Below are 16,683 nucleotides of genomic sequence, written 5' to 3'. Positions count from 1 at the left end.
ATAAAATTACATAAAATCATGGTTGTTAAATGAATCTGGATTTTCTACCATCTGCCCCACTTTTTTATTATTACTTTTAAAAACAGCATGTTGTCCATAGTGACGTTGTTTGAGTTGGGAGGTCTTAGATATCTTGAAAATAAATAAAAAAAAAAATATATGATCTTAGTTTAATCTCATTCTGAGAAGATACAATTTTGTCTGTTTATTATTAACTGTTCTTTTGTTCTTTCTATTGAATAGAATGTTGGAAAAGAGTTATGTAAATGACATCAACGTTCTACCCATCAGTAGGATAATTTGTTTTAAAAGTGGATAGATTGGGACTAAAATTTCTTTGCGGAGAAACTAGCAAAATAAAAAAAAAAGATGGAGTTTGGAAACAGGCTGTATTAATCTGGGAGCTATGAAGAAAAAACAATTGAGAGGAAAATAATCTCCCATCAATTCATCCTTGTGGGAAAAAGTTGGGCAATGATTGGAAAGTTGTCAGCTTCTCCATACTTACCCTCTTCCCTTTTCCATTCTGGTCACATGATCCAGAAGACAAGGATTTTAAAGGGATGAATTCAGGAAACTATGTACGCAACCCAGTGCTGGGTTCAATTTTTTTTTACTACCAGTTCTGCAGATGTGGCTTGGTGGGCGTATCTTGGTGGGTGTGGCAGGGGAAGGATACTGTAAAATCTCCACTCCCACCCCACTCCAAGGGAACGATACTGCAAAATCCTCATTTCCTCCCAATCAGCTGGCACTCAGGAGGCAGAGAATAGAGGGGGACAGGGCAGTCATAGGTATTTACTGGTTCTCCGAACTATTCAAAATTTCCGTACCGGTTCTCCAGAACTGGTCAGAACCTGCTGAATACCACCTCTTATGCAACCTTTCTCTCATTTTATAGAATGTGTTGGTATGAGTATGAGGTTTTTGAGGATTTATCAGGTTTTATCCCATTCACTCCAGATTTTTATATTTCTTTCCTTTTTGAGAAGGAAAGCAGTGCTGAAGATCAATTCAACCATTTAGATTTTTTTTTTAAAGAATTGCTTTGATTTGTAGCTGTTGTAGATTATTTGTACCTGGAGCAAAACCAAACTTGATTGCACCCAATTAACTAAATGATTTTCAACTATACTAGACAAAAGTTATTGGTATAGCACTCTGGGCAAAGCAGTTATGGCTGAATGCCATAGCATGAATAGTTGCTTATATAACTTTCAGAGGTGTATTCTACATTTCCTTTCTCTGAGCATAGTCAAGATTCAATGAGTCTTTTGGGAAATAACAGGTTCCTCTGAACTGATAGCTCTGGAATAATATTTATTGAAAAATCTGGCAGTTATGAATGAGTTAGGAAATGAAAGCATACCAAAGAAGATGAGTAACTAAAACAAAACATGAACAGAATAAAAACTCATCTAGAAATCCATTTTTACTAAAGTTTCTATACCAAACAAAATCAGATGTCAACTTTTATTAAAATAAATATTTCTTTAGTACTTCAACTTGGAAAAAGCTTCCATCCTTACTTTAAAATAATATGTAGTCTGAACCTGTGTGCTTTAAGGCTACGTAACTTGGTTTCATTGGTGTGGTCCATGCTATGGCCTTTGCAACAGAAGAATACTGCATGCAATGCGGTAAATCAGAAGTGGAGAACTGTTGGCTTTCTAAATATTGCTGAAGTACAGCATCCCTCTCTTTTCACTCGCTGGGGCTGATGAATATATTCTCTAGTATTTCTAAAAAGCCAGTAGTTCCTTACTCAGATTAAGAACAGTTCTTTTTGTTGGAATGGTTTAGCAGTCATTCTCATCTTTTTGTTGTTGTTTTTTAGTCTGCCCACCCATTTGCTCATATCCTGCTTTTTCTGTTAGTATCCTAGGGGAAATGCTGGGGAAATGTCATCTTCTTTTTCCTTTTTTGCCTTGTCTCTACAGCTGTTTCTGTCTAGAGATGAATTTTATTCAAAATAAAGTTGAACTCATAGATTACAGTGGCTTACTGCTACTGCCAACTGCCAGTCAGGCTATACAAATGACTCTTATACTTATGCTGGTTTAATCTTGTTGCTTCTTTCTCTTATCCTTTCTATGTATTAAAAGGTTATTGGCATGGTACTTAATAACTCTGAAGTATATTTATGTAATTGCCATCCTTGGTGTGAAAAGGTTTGCCTCCTTCAGTTATCACAAATCCAGTTAGCTATCATTAAATTAGTTATAGCAGAGCAGAATCTGATCTGGATCACTGATCCTCTATTCTTAATTGCTACATTTGAAGATTTTGTTCAAAGTGATGACAATTCTGTAGATCTCTATTTATATCATTACTAAATATTTCTGCTGGACTAAAAAGAATCAAGGGTTGCTAATGTGTGTTGATCCAACCAATTTATTCTTTGTCCCTGGTAAACCAATATTCTGAAATATTAGAAACATAGGATTCTAAGAAATCCTGTAAGTCTTTTAGTCCAATCCCCTACCTAGATCAGGAATCCTCAGAGCATCCTAGACAAATGGTTACCCAACTTTGTTTATAAAAATTACCAGTAATGCAAGCACCTATGGATCCAGAAAATATCCTTTTTAAATCCTCTGCATACTGGACTCAGTATTCCAGGTGCAGTTCTACATCATAGAACAGAATCATCAATCAGTTTTGTGATATCAACATCATTTAATGCTGGACTAACACTTTTTACAATCATAGCACAATTGCTCTCTCATGCTATGGTTTACCAGGTCACCCCAATCCTACACATACATATACAGCAATTTTAACTAAGTTTGATAAACCAAGTGCTTAGCCTTTAATAGTTATGAAATTATAAATTCTTAGTTTTTTAAATTTCTGGTGTGCCTTACAATAATCCTTGCTAGCAATAGTTCAGTCAAATCAAACTTGGCATTAGTTTAGTATTAGCTAAGTAATAAGTTCTTGTATTTTATTTGCTCTTTTTAAATAGCAAGCACAATTCTGACAGCCAGGATTGAAAAACTGTCATTTGGAGTAAATCTTTCCAAGATGGTGTATTTTTTAGTTGTCTTTTGCAACTAATTAAGAATCTACTTATCATAGAGAAATCCATTTCATTCCTTCTTATTTCATCTTTCAGGCAATTTGGGATATAAGTTTACATTTCAGAGATTCTAATGAATAATCTTAAAATAGAGGGCGAAGAAGGCATTATGTGCTTTAGAGCAGCGATCCCCAATCTGAGAATAATATCCACTTATACCTGTGATAGTGAACCTATGGCACGCTGAGCCCTCTCTGCAGGCATACAAGCCATTGCTATATCTCAGTTCCACCATGTATGCGTGCGTGCCTCCCACCAGCCAGCTGATTTTTGGGTCTCTGCTGTGCATGAGTGGGAAGCAGGGCATAGGCAGGAGACATGCACACATGCAGGAGGGGGGGTGGTTGAACACAAATGCATGGGGTGGAGGGAATGCAGAGTGTGTACAGTGCGTATCCCCCCACAGGCCAGTTTTTGGTCCCATGAAGCTTCAGGGAGGCCTGCTAGGCTCAGGAGTGTGTGGAGTTTCATGCACACATGTGCCGGTGGGCAAGACACACGGGGGTTGTTGAGTGTACATTGCATTATGGGTATAGGCACATGCCCACGTGCTATTGCACATGAGCACACACTTTCAGCATGTGATGACAAAAAGGTTAGCCATCACTGACCTAGATGGTACCTAGATCATAAACAGCTGAAAGCAGATCTTTTTTGTCCAATGAAGGAACATAAACTCAGGGTAGGAAATTTTATTTAAGGTTTCTTCAATGAATGTACAATATTTGAAAATGAATGCCATAGCCTCTACAAAATCTTCCCTGTTGTTTGCAGTCCTCTTCCCTGAAATGGTCAAATTAAATTAGTTAATTATGTTGCCTTGTGTCAACAATGGCAATTCCAAGTGTCAATGCTTCCATTGCCTTCAGAAAAATAATATGTTGAGGATGCAAGAAAATTTGGAGGAACTTACAAACTGCTAATTCTCCAAGGAGCTATCCATATCCCTTGAGTATGGGAGATCAGATTATAAAAAATCATCAATGATGCAAGAATCTTTATTTGGCATTTAGAATAAAGAATGTTTCACTTTTGGAAACAGATGGAAGGAAATATGTCTGCCTCATTTTTCCTAGCTTTGTTGTGCAAGCATAGATCAGCAAGAGGCAGCCAAATAATGTTTTAATCTTCTGTTGTCTCTTACAGTTTATCATCCAATAGTCTCACTATTCTTTCTACTGTAGAGCTAATCTGATTATTTGGACCAAAAGCCAGCTAAATCTTTTCATTTTTGTATATTGAAAAAACTTTGTGCATATATTATTCTGTACAATCATTCTTTTCTTTCAATATGTAATTCATATGTTGAAAATTAACACAATAGAAGTTTTTCTATGATTTTGTTAACATAGTAAAACGTCTATGGGACTTCGGCAGAAATGGGTTGCTCCTGCTTTGACCCAAATTGAGTGAATCAGTAATGACCAGGGGGGAGGAGCTCTGCCCAGATGCTTCTATGCATGCGCAGAAGTGTCACATGCGAGAGCAAGTGAACCAATAGTAAAAAAAATGGAAACCCACCACTGTACTTTACCCCCAACAAAAAGTGCAAAATAAAACTTGTTTTTAATTCACATTAGGAGCGTTCAATCCAATAGCTGAATGTGGCATTACCAAAATATTTTCCTTCCTTCATTGAGAAGTATGGGGAACAGACGACTTACTGTAATGGTTTTGGATAGAACTCCAAGCAAGAAAGCTAGCCAAGCAGGATGTTCATATTTAATATTTTTAGTCATTTGTATTTAATCTCTTGTAACCATTGTGCAATACTGAGCAAAATGCATGCCCCAGCCCACTTTCCATTGCTTCGTAGATTTTTAAATCTCTTCTTGACTTCTGTGGAAGTCTCAAATGTTTTGATCAGAAGTCAGCTGATTCCTTTTGGGAAAGTAGAATTCTATGCTCACATAACTATATTCATATGTTATTATGAACGGATTATAGGAGACTAGGAGAACAGGATATTTCCAAATATAACATTTATAGCATTTTCAAGGTATCTTCATACAAAGCCCTTCATATTAACTAGTGGATATAGCACTTTTTCCCTGCAAATTATTTAAAATAACTGAGTTTTTTTTCATAAGTGTGATTATTCTTCACAGCTGAACACAATTCTGAGGACAGCTGTAGCTGCTTTAAAGAATGAGAATAAGGTGTTAATTCCTTTTTGGGTAAATAAAAAACTATCTTTTCAAAGTAATATCTAAAGCATTGTATTACCCCAAAATGAATCTTTTTTTTATAAGTCTCTCCATTTTTTATCACCTCTTTCTTTTTCTTCATGTAGGAAGAAGCAAAGTTTTTTTTTTATCAACCAAACAATCTATCTGGAAGCATCCTAAATTTTTAAAACATTAAAATTAGAACTGTTTGACTTGGGCAACTTAACTGAAATTATTTTTTATACAATATGCATTAGTTTTTTAAAATAGCAGAATCAGAAATTAAACACTGGCAAGAGGATTTTAATTTGGTGTTGGAATTTGATGGGATAAGCAACTCTCATACAATCACTTGTTTTTTTTTTTAATGTGCTAAGGAATGCCTTGAATTGCCAGGAAAGTCATATGAGTAAGAAGAGTCTTCCACTTGGATTATGATAAAGTTTTTTTAATCAGATTTGTCATCTTCCAAGTTTTGGTATGTCCTTTCAAGCAAAGTAGAAAATAAATTCTTAAAAAATCTGATTGAAATTAGAAACCAGGTTTATTTTTGCCTCCTTCAGATTTGTTTAATTAGGGTAGGGTAAGGTAGAGTAGGGTAGAGTAGAGTAAAGTAGGGTAGGGTAAAGTAAAGTAAAGTAAAATAAAGTAAAGTAAAGTAAAGTAAAGTAAAGTAAAGTAAAGTAAAGTAAAGTAAAGTAAAGTATAAAGTAAAGTAAAGTAAAGTAAAGTAAAGTAAAGTAAAGTAAAGTATAAAGTAAAGTAAAGTAAAGTAAAGTAAAGTAAAGTAGAGTAGAATTCTTTATTGACCAACTGTGATTAGACACACAAGGAATTTGTCTTTGGTGCATATGTAACAGCAATAGGTAATAGGAAGGATGAGAAGAATAATTGTAATGCAGTCTTAGTAAATAGTTTGACAGTGTTGTGGGAATTAGTTGTTCAGCAGAGTGATGGCATTCGGAAAAAAACTGTCCTTTTGTCTAGGGCACAAAAAATTAAAAAGAAAAACAGCATTTCTATTAATAGTATAGCACTATTAAACTGAAATGATTTTTAACCTAAGTCACCATATATTTTGTCCATTGCTAATGTTTCACATAAACGTATATCTTATTTCAGATATTAGAAGACACTGTATTTTATTATTTTTATTGACAATGAGAGATGGGACTTTCCCAAAGATGGTTTTCAGTTCTATCCTTTTAGCAAGTTTTGGTATTCAATATTTATAATTACAGTTGGTCACATAGTCCGCCAAATGTTTAGACTAGTTTCAGGGGTGGGTTCCAGCCAGCGCTGCCAATTCGCTAGTTTACATGCTTCGCACGCGTGCGCTGGATGCGTTCTCCGCATGCATGCACATTTCAATAGAAATTGTTCTATACATGTGCAGAACTAAAAACAAGATGGCGGAGCCGACGACGCCAACTGGGGAATCGGTTCGGGGGCGTGGCAGGTCTTGGTCGCTGCCTGTTCCAGCAACCCAGGCTGCCATACCACTACCAGTTCGGCTGAATGGTCCAAACTAGTAGGAACCCACCACTGACTAGTTTTGGCATTTTGTGCATCTATCAAATACTTCCCAAGAATCTGAGGCAGATGTTTAATTATGTTAAAGGTATTATCACAGGATTCAAATTATTACAGGTAAAGCTGCTTTATGCAATTGATTGATGATGATTTTGTCAATGTTCATAGTGTTCAATTGGCACTCCAAATGTTTGGGATGGCAGCAAAGGCATCTATTACTATTGGTACTATTGGAAAGCATATTACTATCTATGCTTTCTTTTGCCACAGTCGTTCTACATTCCACATCTTTATATTTTGCGTTTTTCTTCAGTTTTTTCCCTCCGGTATTGGAATGTCTATTATCTACTATCCAGACTCTTTTATCTATCTCAAGGGTGTCAAACTCAACTTCATTGAAGGCCACATGAGGGTTGTGTTTGATCTCAGGGGGCTGGGATGGGCATGGCCATCTCAACGTCATTTGTGTCAGGGGTGCCTATGGTGGCCCAAGTGCTCTACCAGCGAAAACTGATACCTGAGTTCCGTTTTCATCTAGGACGGCCTCCTGCAATTCTCTGCCAGTGAAAACAGAGTTCAGCAGAACTGCACATGGCCCTCCCGGGCTCCAGCGGGGGCGGGGAGATGAATAGGTGAGGCAGACAACTATTCATCTTCTGGCTGGCCAGGCTTGCTAGCCTGCAAGAGAAACTTTTTGCCGGGGCTGCCAGCATTCCTAATAAAGGAATCTTTTGAGTTCACATCAGAGGGTTTGTCATGTTTGGGGATCTGGGTCAGAACAAGTATGCAGAATACTACTGTACCTCTAGAGCCAGTTTATGCAATCTTTCTTTGATTTTCATATGTTAATACTTTGTGATATTTGTGATTACTATCATTATTTTATCAATGTACTTTCTTTTCTATTTCTTTTCTAGTATGTTCACATGAATATATGAACGCCTCTGGTGTGCTAACATCACCAAACTATCCAAATAACTATCCAAACAAAATGGTATGCATATACAAGATCCATGTGGCAAACAACAAACAAATTGCTTTGCATTTCACCAATTTCTCTTTGGAGGATGACGCCATGTGTCTGCATGATTATCTTGAAATTAGGCAAGTTGATTTCCATTTGACCATATTTATACCTCTGAACAGTTAATCACATCACTTCCTGGAATTGTAAGGCATCAAATCAATCAATCAAAATAGAGAATAGAAAGTACCTCGAAGGTCTTCTACTACTACTTTCTGCTCTAATAGAAGACCTGATACCATTTTAGATAGGTGGCTGTCCAGTCTTATTTTTAAAAAAAACATTGTACAGTACTGTAATAGTATTTGAAACTGCTTTATGCTCTCAATTGTTTTTACTCTGTATCCATTGCAACCTGGAACTATCTTCTGGTTCTCTAGAACAGGCATATAAAAGAATTTAAATAAGGAAGGGATTAGGAGCATTCTACCTCAAAGGAATACATAAGATCAAAATACCACAAATTTGTGAAGCCTAACTGATTTCTTAAAAAAAAAAAAGCCAACCCATGGAAGATGTAGAATTTGCATTTACCATATGTTTTGGTATATAAGATGCACCCTCCCCCCCAAAAAATGGGTGGAAATGTTTGTGCATCTTACAGAGCAAAAGTTGCTGAACCCACCAGCCTCTGCCTCCCAGGAATTTGCCTCCTTGCAGCAAACAACCTGGTCAGCTTCAGCACAGCCTGATTTAGCACAAACAGCTGATTGGCAGTTGGATTGGCCTCCTGGAATATCGCCTATCAGCTGTTCCAGGCTGTGGGGATCGCCACTGCCCATTGCCGCCCATCACTGCCTCCACCTATCGCTGCCTCTGCATGCTCCATTTTTGGCCTCCACGTGTCCTATTTTTGGCCTCTGTGTGCCCTATTTTCCACCTGTTCCAGGTGGGATAGGTGGCGGCGGCAATCCCCGCCTCCTGGAACTGGCCAAAAATGGACCTTGCAGAGTCCAAAAATGGAACATATGGAGGTGTCGATAGATGGCAGCAGTGATGGGCGGTGGCGATGGGCGATGGAAGTCCTGCAGCCTGGAACAGAACAGCTGATACGCGGTATTCCGGGAGGCCAATCCAAACGCCAATTACCTGCTCATGCTAAATCAGACTGTGCTGAAGCTGACCATGCTCTTTGTTGTTTGCTGCAAGGAGTCAAATTGCTGGGAGGCAGAGGCAGATATTTTTCCTTGTTTTCCTCTCAAAAACCTAGGGTCGTCTTATACTCCGGAGCGTCTTATAGTCCAAAAAATACAGTAATTGTTTTTATGCACAAAGATATTCCCTACTGTATTTAGTCTTTTAAAAATCCAGTGTATTAGTGTTTGTATAGCAGTCTTCCTTTCCTCAATTGTCTGTATAGTACTATCACATTTCATGCTATATTGTGTAACTGCCCTTGCTAAGAGATAAATAGATAATAAATTCTATTGTACAACAGACTTCTTATTCCCATCCCTAACAATCAGACAATATTTTCTATTCCTCTTCTTTCTGCATTGATAGATCAATGCCCCCCTTCTCGAATGGTATGGTTGTTGTGTGTTTTAAATTTTGTATTGTTATGTCTTGTCTTTTTATCCCCCTGTCTGTACCCCCTTCCCTGATTGAATTGTGAGCCGCCCTGAGTCCCCTTCGGGGAAAAGGGCAGCATATAAATGAAATAAATCCAATCCAAATCCAATCCAACTATTTTTGCTGACACAGATTTCAGCAAAAACTCAGATTTCTATGAGAATGATTGAGGGCGTGAGTGAGTGAGTGAGTGAGTGAGTGAGTGAGTGAGTGAGTGAGTGAGTGAGTGTTGCCTTTTTGGGGGAGGGCAAAATTTCAGAAGTGATTTGGTATTGCCTCCTTAGAGGCCACTGTAAGGAGGCAATACCAAATCACTTAAAATCATCCTAATAACAGAAAATTTCATAAATCAGTTAAGCATGTTTTTCCCATATAAAAATTAAGAATTATATTATCAGAATATTAAAATATTTGATTATAATAATAAAATATAATATAAACTAAACTTAAATAAAATGTGAATACAAAGAAAGAAGAAAAGTGCAAGAAAAAAGAGAAAGAAAAGAAAGAGAAAAGTAAAGATGTAATAAAGGGAAAAGAAATGTATAAAAAGTAAATTCTAACTTTCCTCATAACTATAAAGACGTTAGTGGCTTTCTATCCCTTCCATCCCTTTATTTCTTCATCCCATATTTCATCTCTTATTTACAGTATAAACAAATTCATAAAACATCATCTTTTCAGGCCTGATGTCAGCAGAAATTCCACAGAAGCTTGGCAGAATAATACATCTTTTTAAAATCTTGGTCAAATAAATCAACTTGATATTCCTTCCTTTTACTTTTAAACATTTTTAAAATGGTTGTGTAAGCAACTTTTTTGTTTTGTTTTACTCAATCAGTGTATAGAACTGCATCTATGTAATAGAATGAATATTCCTTTGAATATGTTCAGATTCCTTCTTTAATCTAGCACCTTAATGTTTCTAATTTGGTGCCCTTGTGTGTAAAATCACACTTGGCCAAATAAAGTATTCTATTCCAAATAGTTGGCTGGAGTTTATAGAAATGGTATTTCATAAAATTAGAGGTCAAAGAAGACTTTTATTCTATTAAATTAGCTATATTTAGTGAGAAATTAATCCTTTATTTTTAGTGGAATGTTTCTAGTACTACAGTACAAATTGCTTTAATATTTTTCTGCTTTTATTTAATTGTCTTTAAATGTAAAAGTGTTTAAAAAGAATTTTCTTATTGCTAAGTATTTAGTTGACACTTTGTAAGTATAATCTTATTGGAGATTCAGGTTTAATTATTTTTCCTTTTTTGTATATTGATTTTTGAATAAAGAAATGGAGCTTTTGAAACATCTCCTTTGCTTGGGAAGTATTGTGGCTCCTCGTTGCCTCCTGTTACTATTTCCCATAGTAATAATCTATGGATAAAGTTTGTGAGTGATATATATTCAACAAGTACTGGCTTCTCAGCTTCTTGGGATGGAACATCAACAGGTAAAATCAAAATATAAAATGTATCAGGTTATTCTTTAGCAAGTACAAAAAGAAGATAAGATAATTGATTTCTTTCATTTTTCTTGGCCATTTTCCTTGATTTCTTTCTCTTTTTATCATTATCCCCATCTCCCCCTTTAACTCTTAAACTGGCCTATTCAGATCTATGGGAGAAGCCATAATCTTCCTCATATGGAAGAACCTGATGTGGAAAACCCCCGGACATTTTCATAAGTAGACTCAAAATGATAGAATGCTATTCTAAGAGAGATTCAGCAGTGTATGACCCTATACAGGTTTAAAATTGTGACAAAAATTACGGCAGAAGAAAATATTTCATTCCTGGTTTGCATTTTTAAATTTCTCTCTTTGCATAATGTCATTGATCAGTTGCTGTACACACATCTTCAAAAGGGTGTTGCGGGCAGTAAGTATGGATGCAGGTGCTGTGCGTGTGCATGCGCGTGCTGTGCAGGTTCATTGGTGGACACCTAGCCCCGTTGTACCGTACTGGTTGCAACGGGATCCAGAACACACTAATGGTTTCTTGGCTCAGTGAGAGTGGCTTATGTACAGAAACCCCAGTTTATCAAGCAGGATACCCATCAAAGCAGCCTGGCCTTGACTTGAGGTTCTTTAGAGACTAAATGATTATTCTCAGTGAGACAAAGCATTTTAATGAAATAGGCTATGGGTATCTGGACTCTCTTATTGTATGCTTGATAATTTATGGCTTTGGTCTACCCCAATCTGTTGGATTTATATAAATGAACAGATAATAATTTATGCCTATTTTTTTATGGAAAGGTTTCCTAAATAAAAGAACTACACAATTGACAGGCAGAAGATTAGACATATTTGCATTCTTACATTTCTCTCTATAAATGTCTATATGGACATTTAAGAAACATTATGTATGTTAACTTTTAGTTGGAAATCTCATTTCTCTAATTTCAGAAGTGGATGATGACAAGAAATTATCAACATACTGAAAGTTATAAGAAGTATGGGTTTAACCGAAAAAGTAATTATTACTAATTCCAAACTATGCTAAAAGTAAATAGGCACTACATAGTACTAGCAAAAAGAAAATAATATAGAATTAGTCAATTGTTATGGAATTGAATTTTCTACTTATTTTCAGGTTGTGGTGGAAACCTTACAACTTCTTCTGGAACATTCATGTCTCCCAATTACCCTATGCCCTATTACCAAGATGTGGAATGTTATTGGCTGCTGAAGTCAAGTCATGGAAATGTGTTTGAAATCTATTTTGATCAATTCCATCTAGAGTCGCATCAATCCTGTAACTCTGATTATCTTGCTGTAAGTCTAATTTTCTCTGAGTAAGGATGATAATGGCCAACAATAATAGCTGAAAGACCAATTATTAGTGAAATATAAGTTTTCCACTGCGGAAGTAATCTCAGATCTATATTTCTATAAGAAAAAGAGTACTACCCACATCTGCCATGGAGAAGTACAGAAGAAATCAATATCTATTTTGGGCACTCTGTAACTCGGTCACATACTATATATTGCCATTTTCAGTGTCCTGCAGTCGTATGAACATAATTTATGATGTTTTTGCATAATTTCCAGTTTTCAGTAAAAGCCATCCAGTAGCAAACAATGTGTTTTCTTAATGAAGGTCATAAAATCAGGCACAGTGCATGGGTGACCACTTTACAACTTACGATCAAAATTCTAAGCTCAGCTATGGTCATTAGTCTGGGACTACCTCTATATCAGTTCAACATCATTTCAATCTTGCTAGAAAAAAATATATAAAAATTAAATTCCTTTCAATTATTTCCAAGATGTTAGATTTATGAATTGCTAAACTCTTGGGAAGAGGGGATTATAAAAATGTCTACAACCTTCTCAACTTGAACTCTTTGATTGCTATCAGTGATGGACTGCCAATAATGTAAGGTTTCCTGTAGAGTAGAAAAATGCTGTCTCTTCTTTTGGCATGGGGAGAATCTGCTCTCTTATCAAAACTGTCCTTTAACCCTTTTTCCTAGAATGGGGGTCAAGATTTTCCTTGGAACAAGGAAGTGATACATGGCATATATTATGTATCATGTAGAGCTATTCTGGCACAGTGGTTAAAATGCAGTATTGCAGGCTAACTCTGCTCACACTGCTAGGAGTTCAATTACTTCGATCTTGACCGGCTCATCTAGCCCATTCATGATTAGGCAACATTTAAGAACACTAATTGCTTGCTGATAACAGCCTAGGTCATATTTCCAAGAAAGCTACGTGAACATATCTATAAAATTACCAGAAGCAGACTTTAATCCTCCCAAAAATATTGTTTGTTTGCTATATATTAATATTAATATTTTTTTAAAAAATATTTATATATCCCAATAACCACAGGTGTATGATGGCAACAGTAACAACAGTAACATGTTAGGCAAGTTTTGGGGTAATAAGATCCTGCCCACAATCCGTTCTACTGGCAATAATATGTATATAAATCTAAGGACAGGCCCCTCTTTAAATGGAAGAGGTTTCCTTGCTCATTTTAAACAAGGTAAGTTGAAATATTTTAATTAAGTCCTACCAGCTCAAATACATTTGCAGAATCTTTGAATGAACATATAGTACCTTTTTTAAAGTGTGGATGTTACATTTAGGATAACAGGAAATTGCAATCTTGAATTGAAAAGGAGACCTGACTGCTCTAATTATTGTCCTAAAATTCAGGACAATGTAGGCTTTTAAAAAAAAATTGCACTATCTTTGTAAAAATGTATGTTTGTTTGTGTGTGTGTGTGCACGCATGTACATGTGTGTTCAAATTAGCCTTGATTCCTGACAATTTGGCAGAAGTAGTTTACAACTGCTTTTTACCCAGATTTAGAGAATCAGTGGCCCAAAGGCCCTCAAATAGCTTATATGCCTAAGGCAGGGACTAGAATTTAATAGTGCCTTTAACAACTACTTCAGACTCTCCCTCTATAACATTAAAATGGTTAAAACAGGAGATACAATGATTTACTAATTCTGCTGTACCTGAAAAAAAACAATGTCTAAATTATCCAGAATTATCCTGGTGATATCACCTTATGTACGGCTGTTCTTTTATTTTCAACTACCTATTATTTCAGGATATTTATTCAAATCACAAGTCCCTTGCTATTTATCAGAAAACCCTGCAAACAGCCTAAAGCTATAACATCATTTCAAGTAGTCTAGATATTACATTCACGACTTTGTCTTTCCAATGTAACATTTGCTGAGAGCATGGAAGATGAAAAATAATTTGTTGGAGAAGATCAACGGAGGGGATTCTTACCAAAAAATGTTCCTGATCCTTTTTTGAAAGTCATTCTTACATTAAAGGTTATTTGCCTTCTTAAGGTTTATTTCGGGCTTTAGAATTCTGTACTTTATTTCAAAATTAAAATATGTATCCCTTTTTGTAAGTTCATCATATCAAACGCCTAACTACTGATTGAACTTACTGATATCAACAGATTCTTTGCATTCTTAAAATAGAAATAATATAGAAAACATATATTTTTAATTTTTTTTTCTTCCAAGTTTGCCAGGGAATAGTAATTGTCAACCATTCCCAAGGCATTTTGGAGAGTTTGGAATACCCTAACAACTATCCTCCAGGTTTATATTGCAACTGGACCATCCAAACTACAACTGGTAACACCCTGAACTACAGTTTCCAAGCACTTAGCACGAAAGGGGGTGACAGGTGTGAACGTGACCATTTAAAGGTATGAAACGCAAATGTTACCCTATATTTTGAAGTATAGTATGAAATATATAACGATGCGGCGGCTTAGTGGCTAAGATGCTGAGCTTGTCAATCAGAAGGTCAGCAGTTCGGCGGTTCAAATGCCTAGCACCACATAACAGAATGAGCTCCCATTACTTGTCCCAGCTTCTGCAAACCTAGCAGTTTGAAAGCATGTAAAAATTCAAGTAGAAAAATAGGGACCACCTTTGGTGGGAAAATAACAGCATTCTGTGTACCTTTGGCATTTAGTCATGCCGGCTACATGACCATGGAGACGTCTTCGGACAGTGCTGGCTCTTCGGCTTTTAAAAGGAGATGAGCACCACCCCCTAGAGTTGGGAATGACGAGCATGTGCGAGGGGAACCTTTACTTTTACTTTTATTAAATATATCACTCCTAATAGAGGAAATGTCTGTAGCACTGCTTTCTGTTCCTTCCAATCCTGAAGTCGTTGCTCTTTCATTATCTGTTCTAATCAGATGAATTCCATAACTTCTAGTTTCCCCGCTTATAGGAGTTTGAAGCATCAGGAAGAGAGTGTGACATTCAATCTTACTCAGTGGCAAGCTTCCATAATTCCATAATTGTTGAAACAACAGCATTATTATTAAATGTTAACCCAGACCAGAAACATTCTGCAACAAATCTTCCTTAGACCTTAAATTTCCAAAGCCCACATCTGCTTGTATATCTTTCATTCTTCATTCTCTATAATTTATGTCTAGTTAAGTTCCTTAAAGATTAGGAACAACCAGACTAGTATACCATTTAATATTAAAATGTACTGTTTTTCATAATATTTGAAAATACTTGAATCACTGAGCTATTATAGCTCTCTAGGTTTATTGTGTATCAGGGGTGTCAAACTTTATTTCATTTAGGGACATATCAGGGTTGTGTTTGACCTTGGGGGCTGGGGCTGTGTGGTCAGGGGATGTGTAGCCATTGGTATTGCCAGCTCAACCTCACTCATCTAGGCCCCAATTTCAGCCATGATAGCCTCCTGCAGCCCTCTGCCAGCAAAAATGGAGCCTTGGGGGGAGCAGCCTCCTGGGCTCTGTTTTTGGCCGTGATGGCCAGCTGCAGCCCACGCATGGCCTCCCTGAGCTTCCATTTTCTCTAGCAGAGGGTGCAGAAGATTGTTCCAGCTGAAAACGGAGCCTAGGCATGCCGCTTAAGGCGGCGGTGGTGAGGCCCCTCCTGAAGAAACCATCTTTGGATCCAGCAGTTCTTAATAATTACCGTCCAGTCTCCAACCTCCCCTTTGTGGGGAAGGTTGTTGAGAAGGTGGTGGCCTTCCAGCTTCAGCGTACCTTGGAGGAAGCTAATTATCTTGACCCCTTCCAGTCTGGCTTCAGGCCCGGTTACAGCACAGAAACCGCTTTGGTCGCATTGACCGATGATCTCTGGAGAGCCAAGGTGGCGCAGTGGTTAAATGCAGCACTGCAGGCTACTGCTAGATCAGCAGTTCAGCGGTTCAAATCTCACCAGCTCAGGGTTGACTCAGCCTTCCATCCTTCCGAGGTGGGTAAAATGAGGACCCAGATTGTTGGGGGCAATATGCTGACTCTCTGTAAACCGCTTAGAGAGGGCTGAAAGCCCTATGAAGCGGTATATAAGTCCACTGCTATTGCTATATTCTCCTCGACCTCTCAGCGGCTTTCGATACCATCGACCATGGTATCCTTCTGCGACGACTGCGGGAGGTGGGGGTGGGCGGCACTGTTCTACAGTGGTTCTCCTCCTACCTCTCGGACAGGTCGCAGTCGGTGTTGGTGGGGGGGGAGAGATCGTCCCTGAGGCCCCTAACCTATGGGGTGCCGCAGGGTTCGGTCTTGTCCCCCCTGCTATTCAACATATACATGAAACCGCTGGGCGAGATCATTCGGAGGCACGGGATTAAGTACCACCAATACGCGGACGATACACAGTTGTATCTGTCCGCCCCGTGCCAACTCAATGAAGCGGTGGACGTGATGAACCGGGGCCTTGAGGCTGTTAAAGACTGGATGAGAGCAAACAAACTGGTGCTCAACCCAGAAAAGACCGAGTGGCTGTTGTGTTTTCCTCCCAAAAATTTGGTT

General features: G+C 37.5%; 1 protein-coding gene across 1 annotated transcript in view; it reads left to right on the top strand.

The window, feature by feature from the left end:
• Nucleotides 1–16,683, top strand: part of CUBN (cubilin) — a 172,166-nt gene that overhangs the window by 55,503 nt on the left and 99,980 nt on the right. Inside the window, 5 exon segments of the mRNA XM_087714360.1 lie at nt 7,701–7,887; nt 10,669–10,829; nt 11,974–12,155; nt 13,218–13,374; nt 14,388–14,575. Coding sequence (XP_087570486.1) covers nt 7,701–7,887; nt 10,669–10,829; nt 11,974–12,155; nt 13,218–13,374; nt 14,388–14,575 — 875 coding nt within the window.

This window comes from Thamnophis sirtalis, unplaced genomic scaffold (genome assembly GCF_051295495.1).
Source record: "Thamnophis sirtalis isolate CommonGarterSnake01/CBP01778 unplaced genomic scaffold, rThaSir2_p1.2 scaffold_4, whole genome shotgun sequence".
Lineage (NCBI taxonomy): Eukaryota > Metazoa > Chordata > Lepidosauria > Squamata > Natricidae > Thamnophis > Thamnophis sirtalis.
The sequence above is the reverse complement of the archived record's forward strand: the minus strand, read 5'-3'. Positions and strand labels throughout refer to the sequence as shown.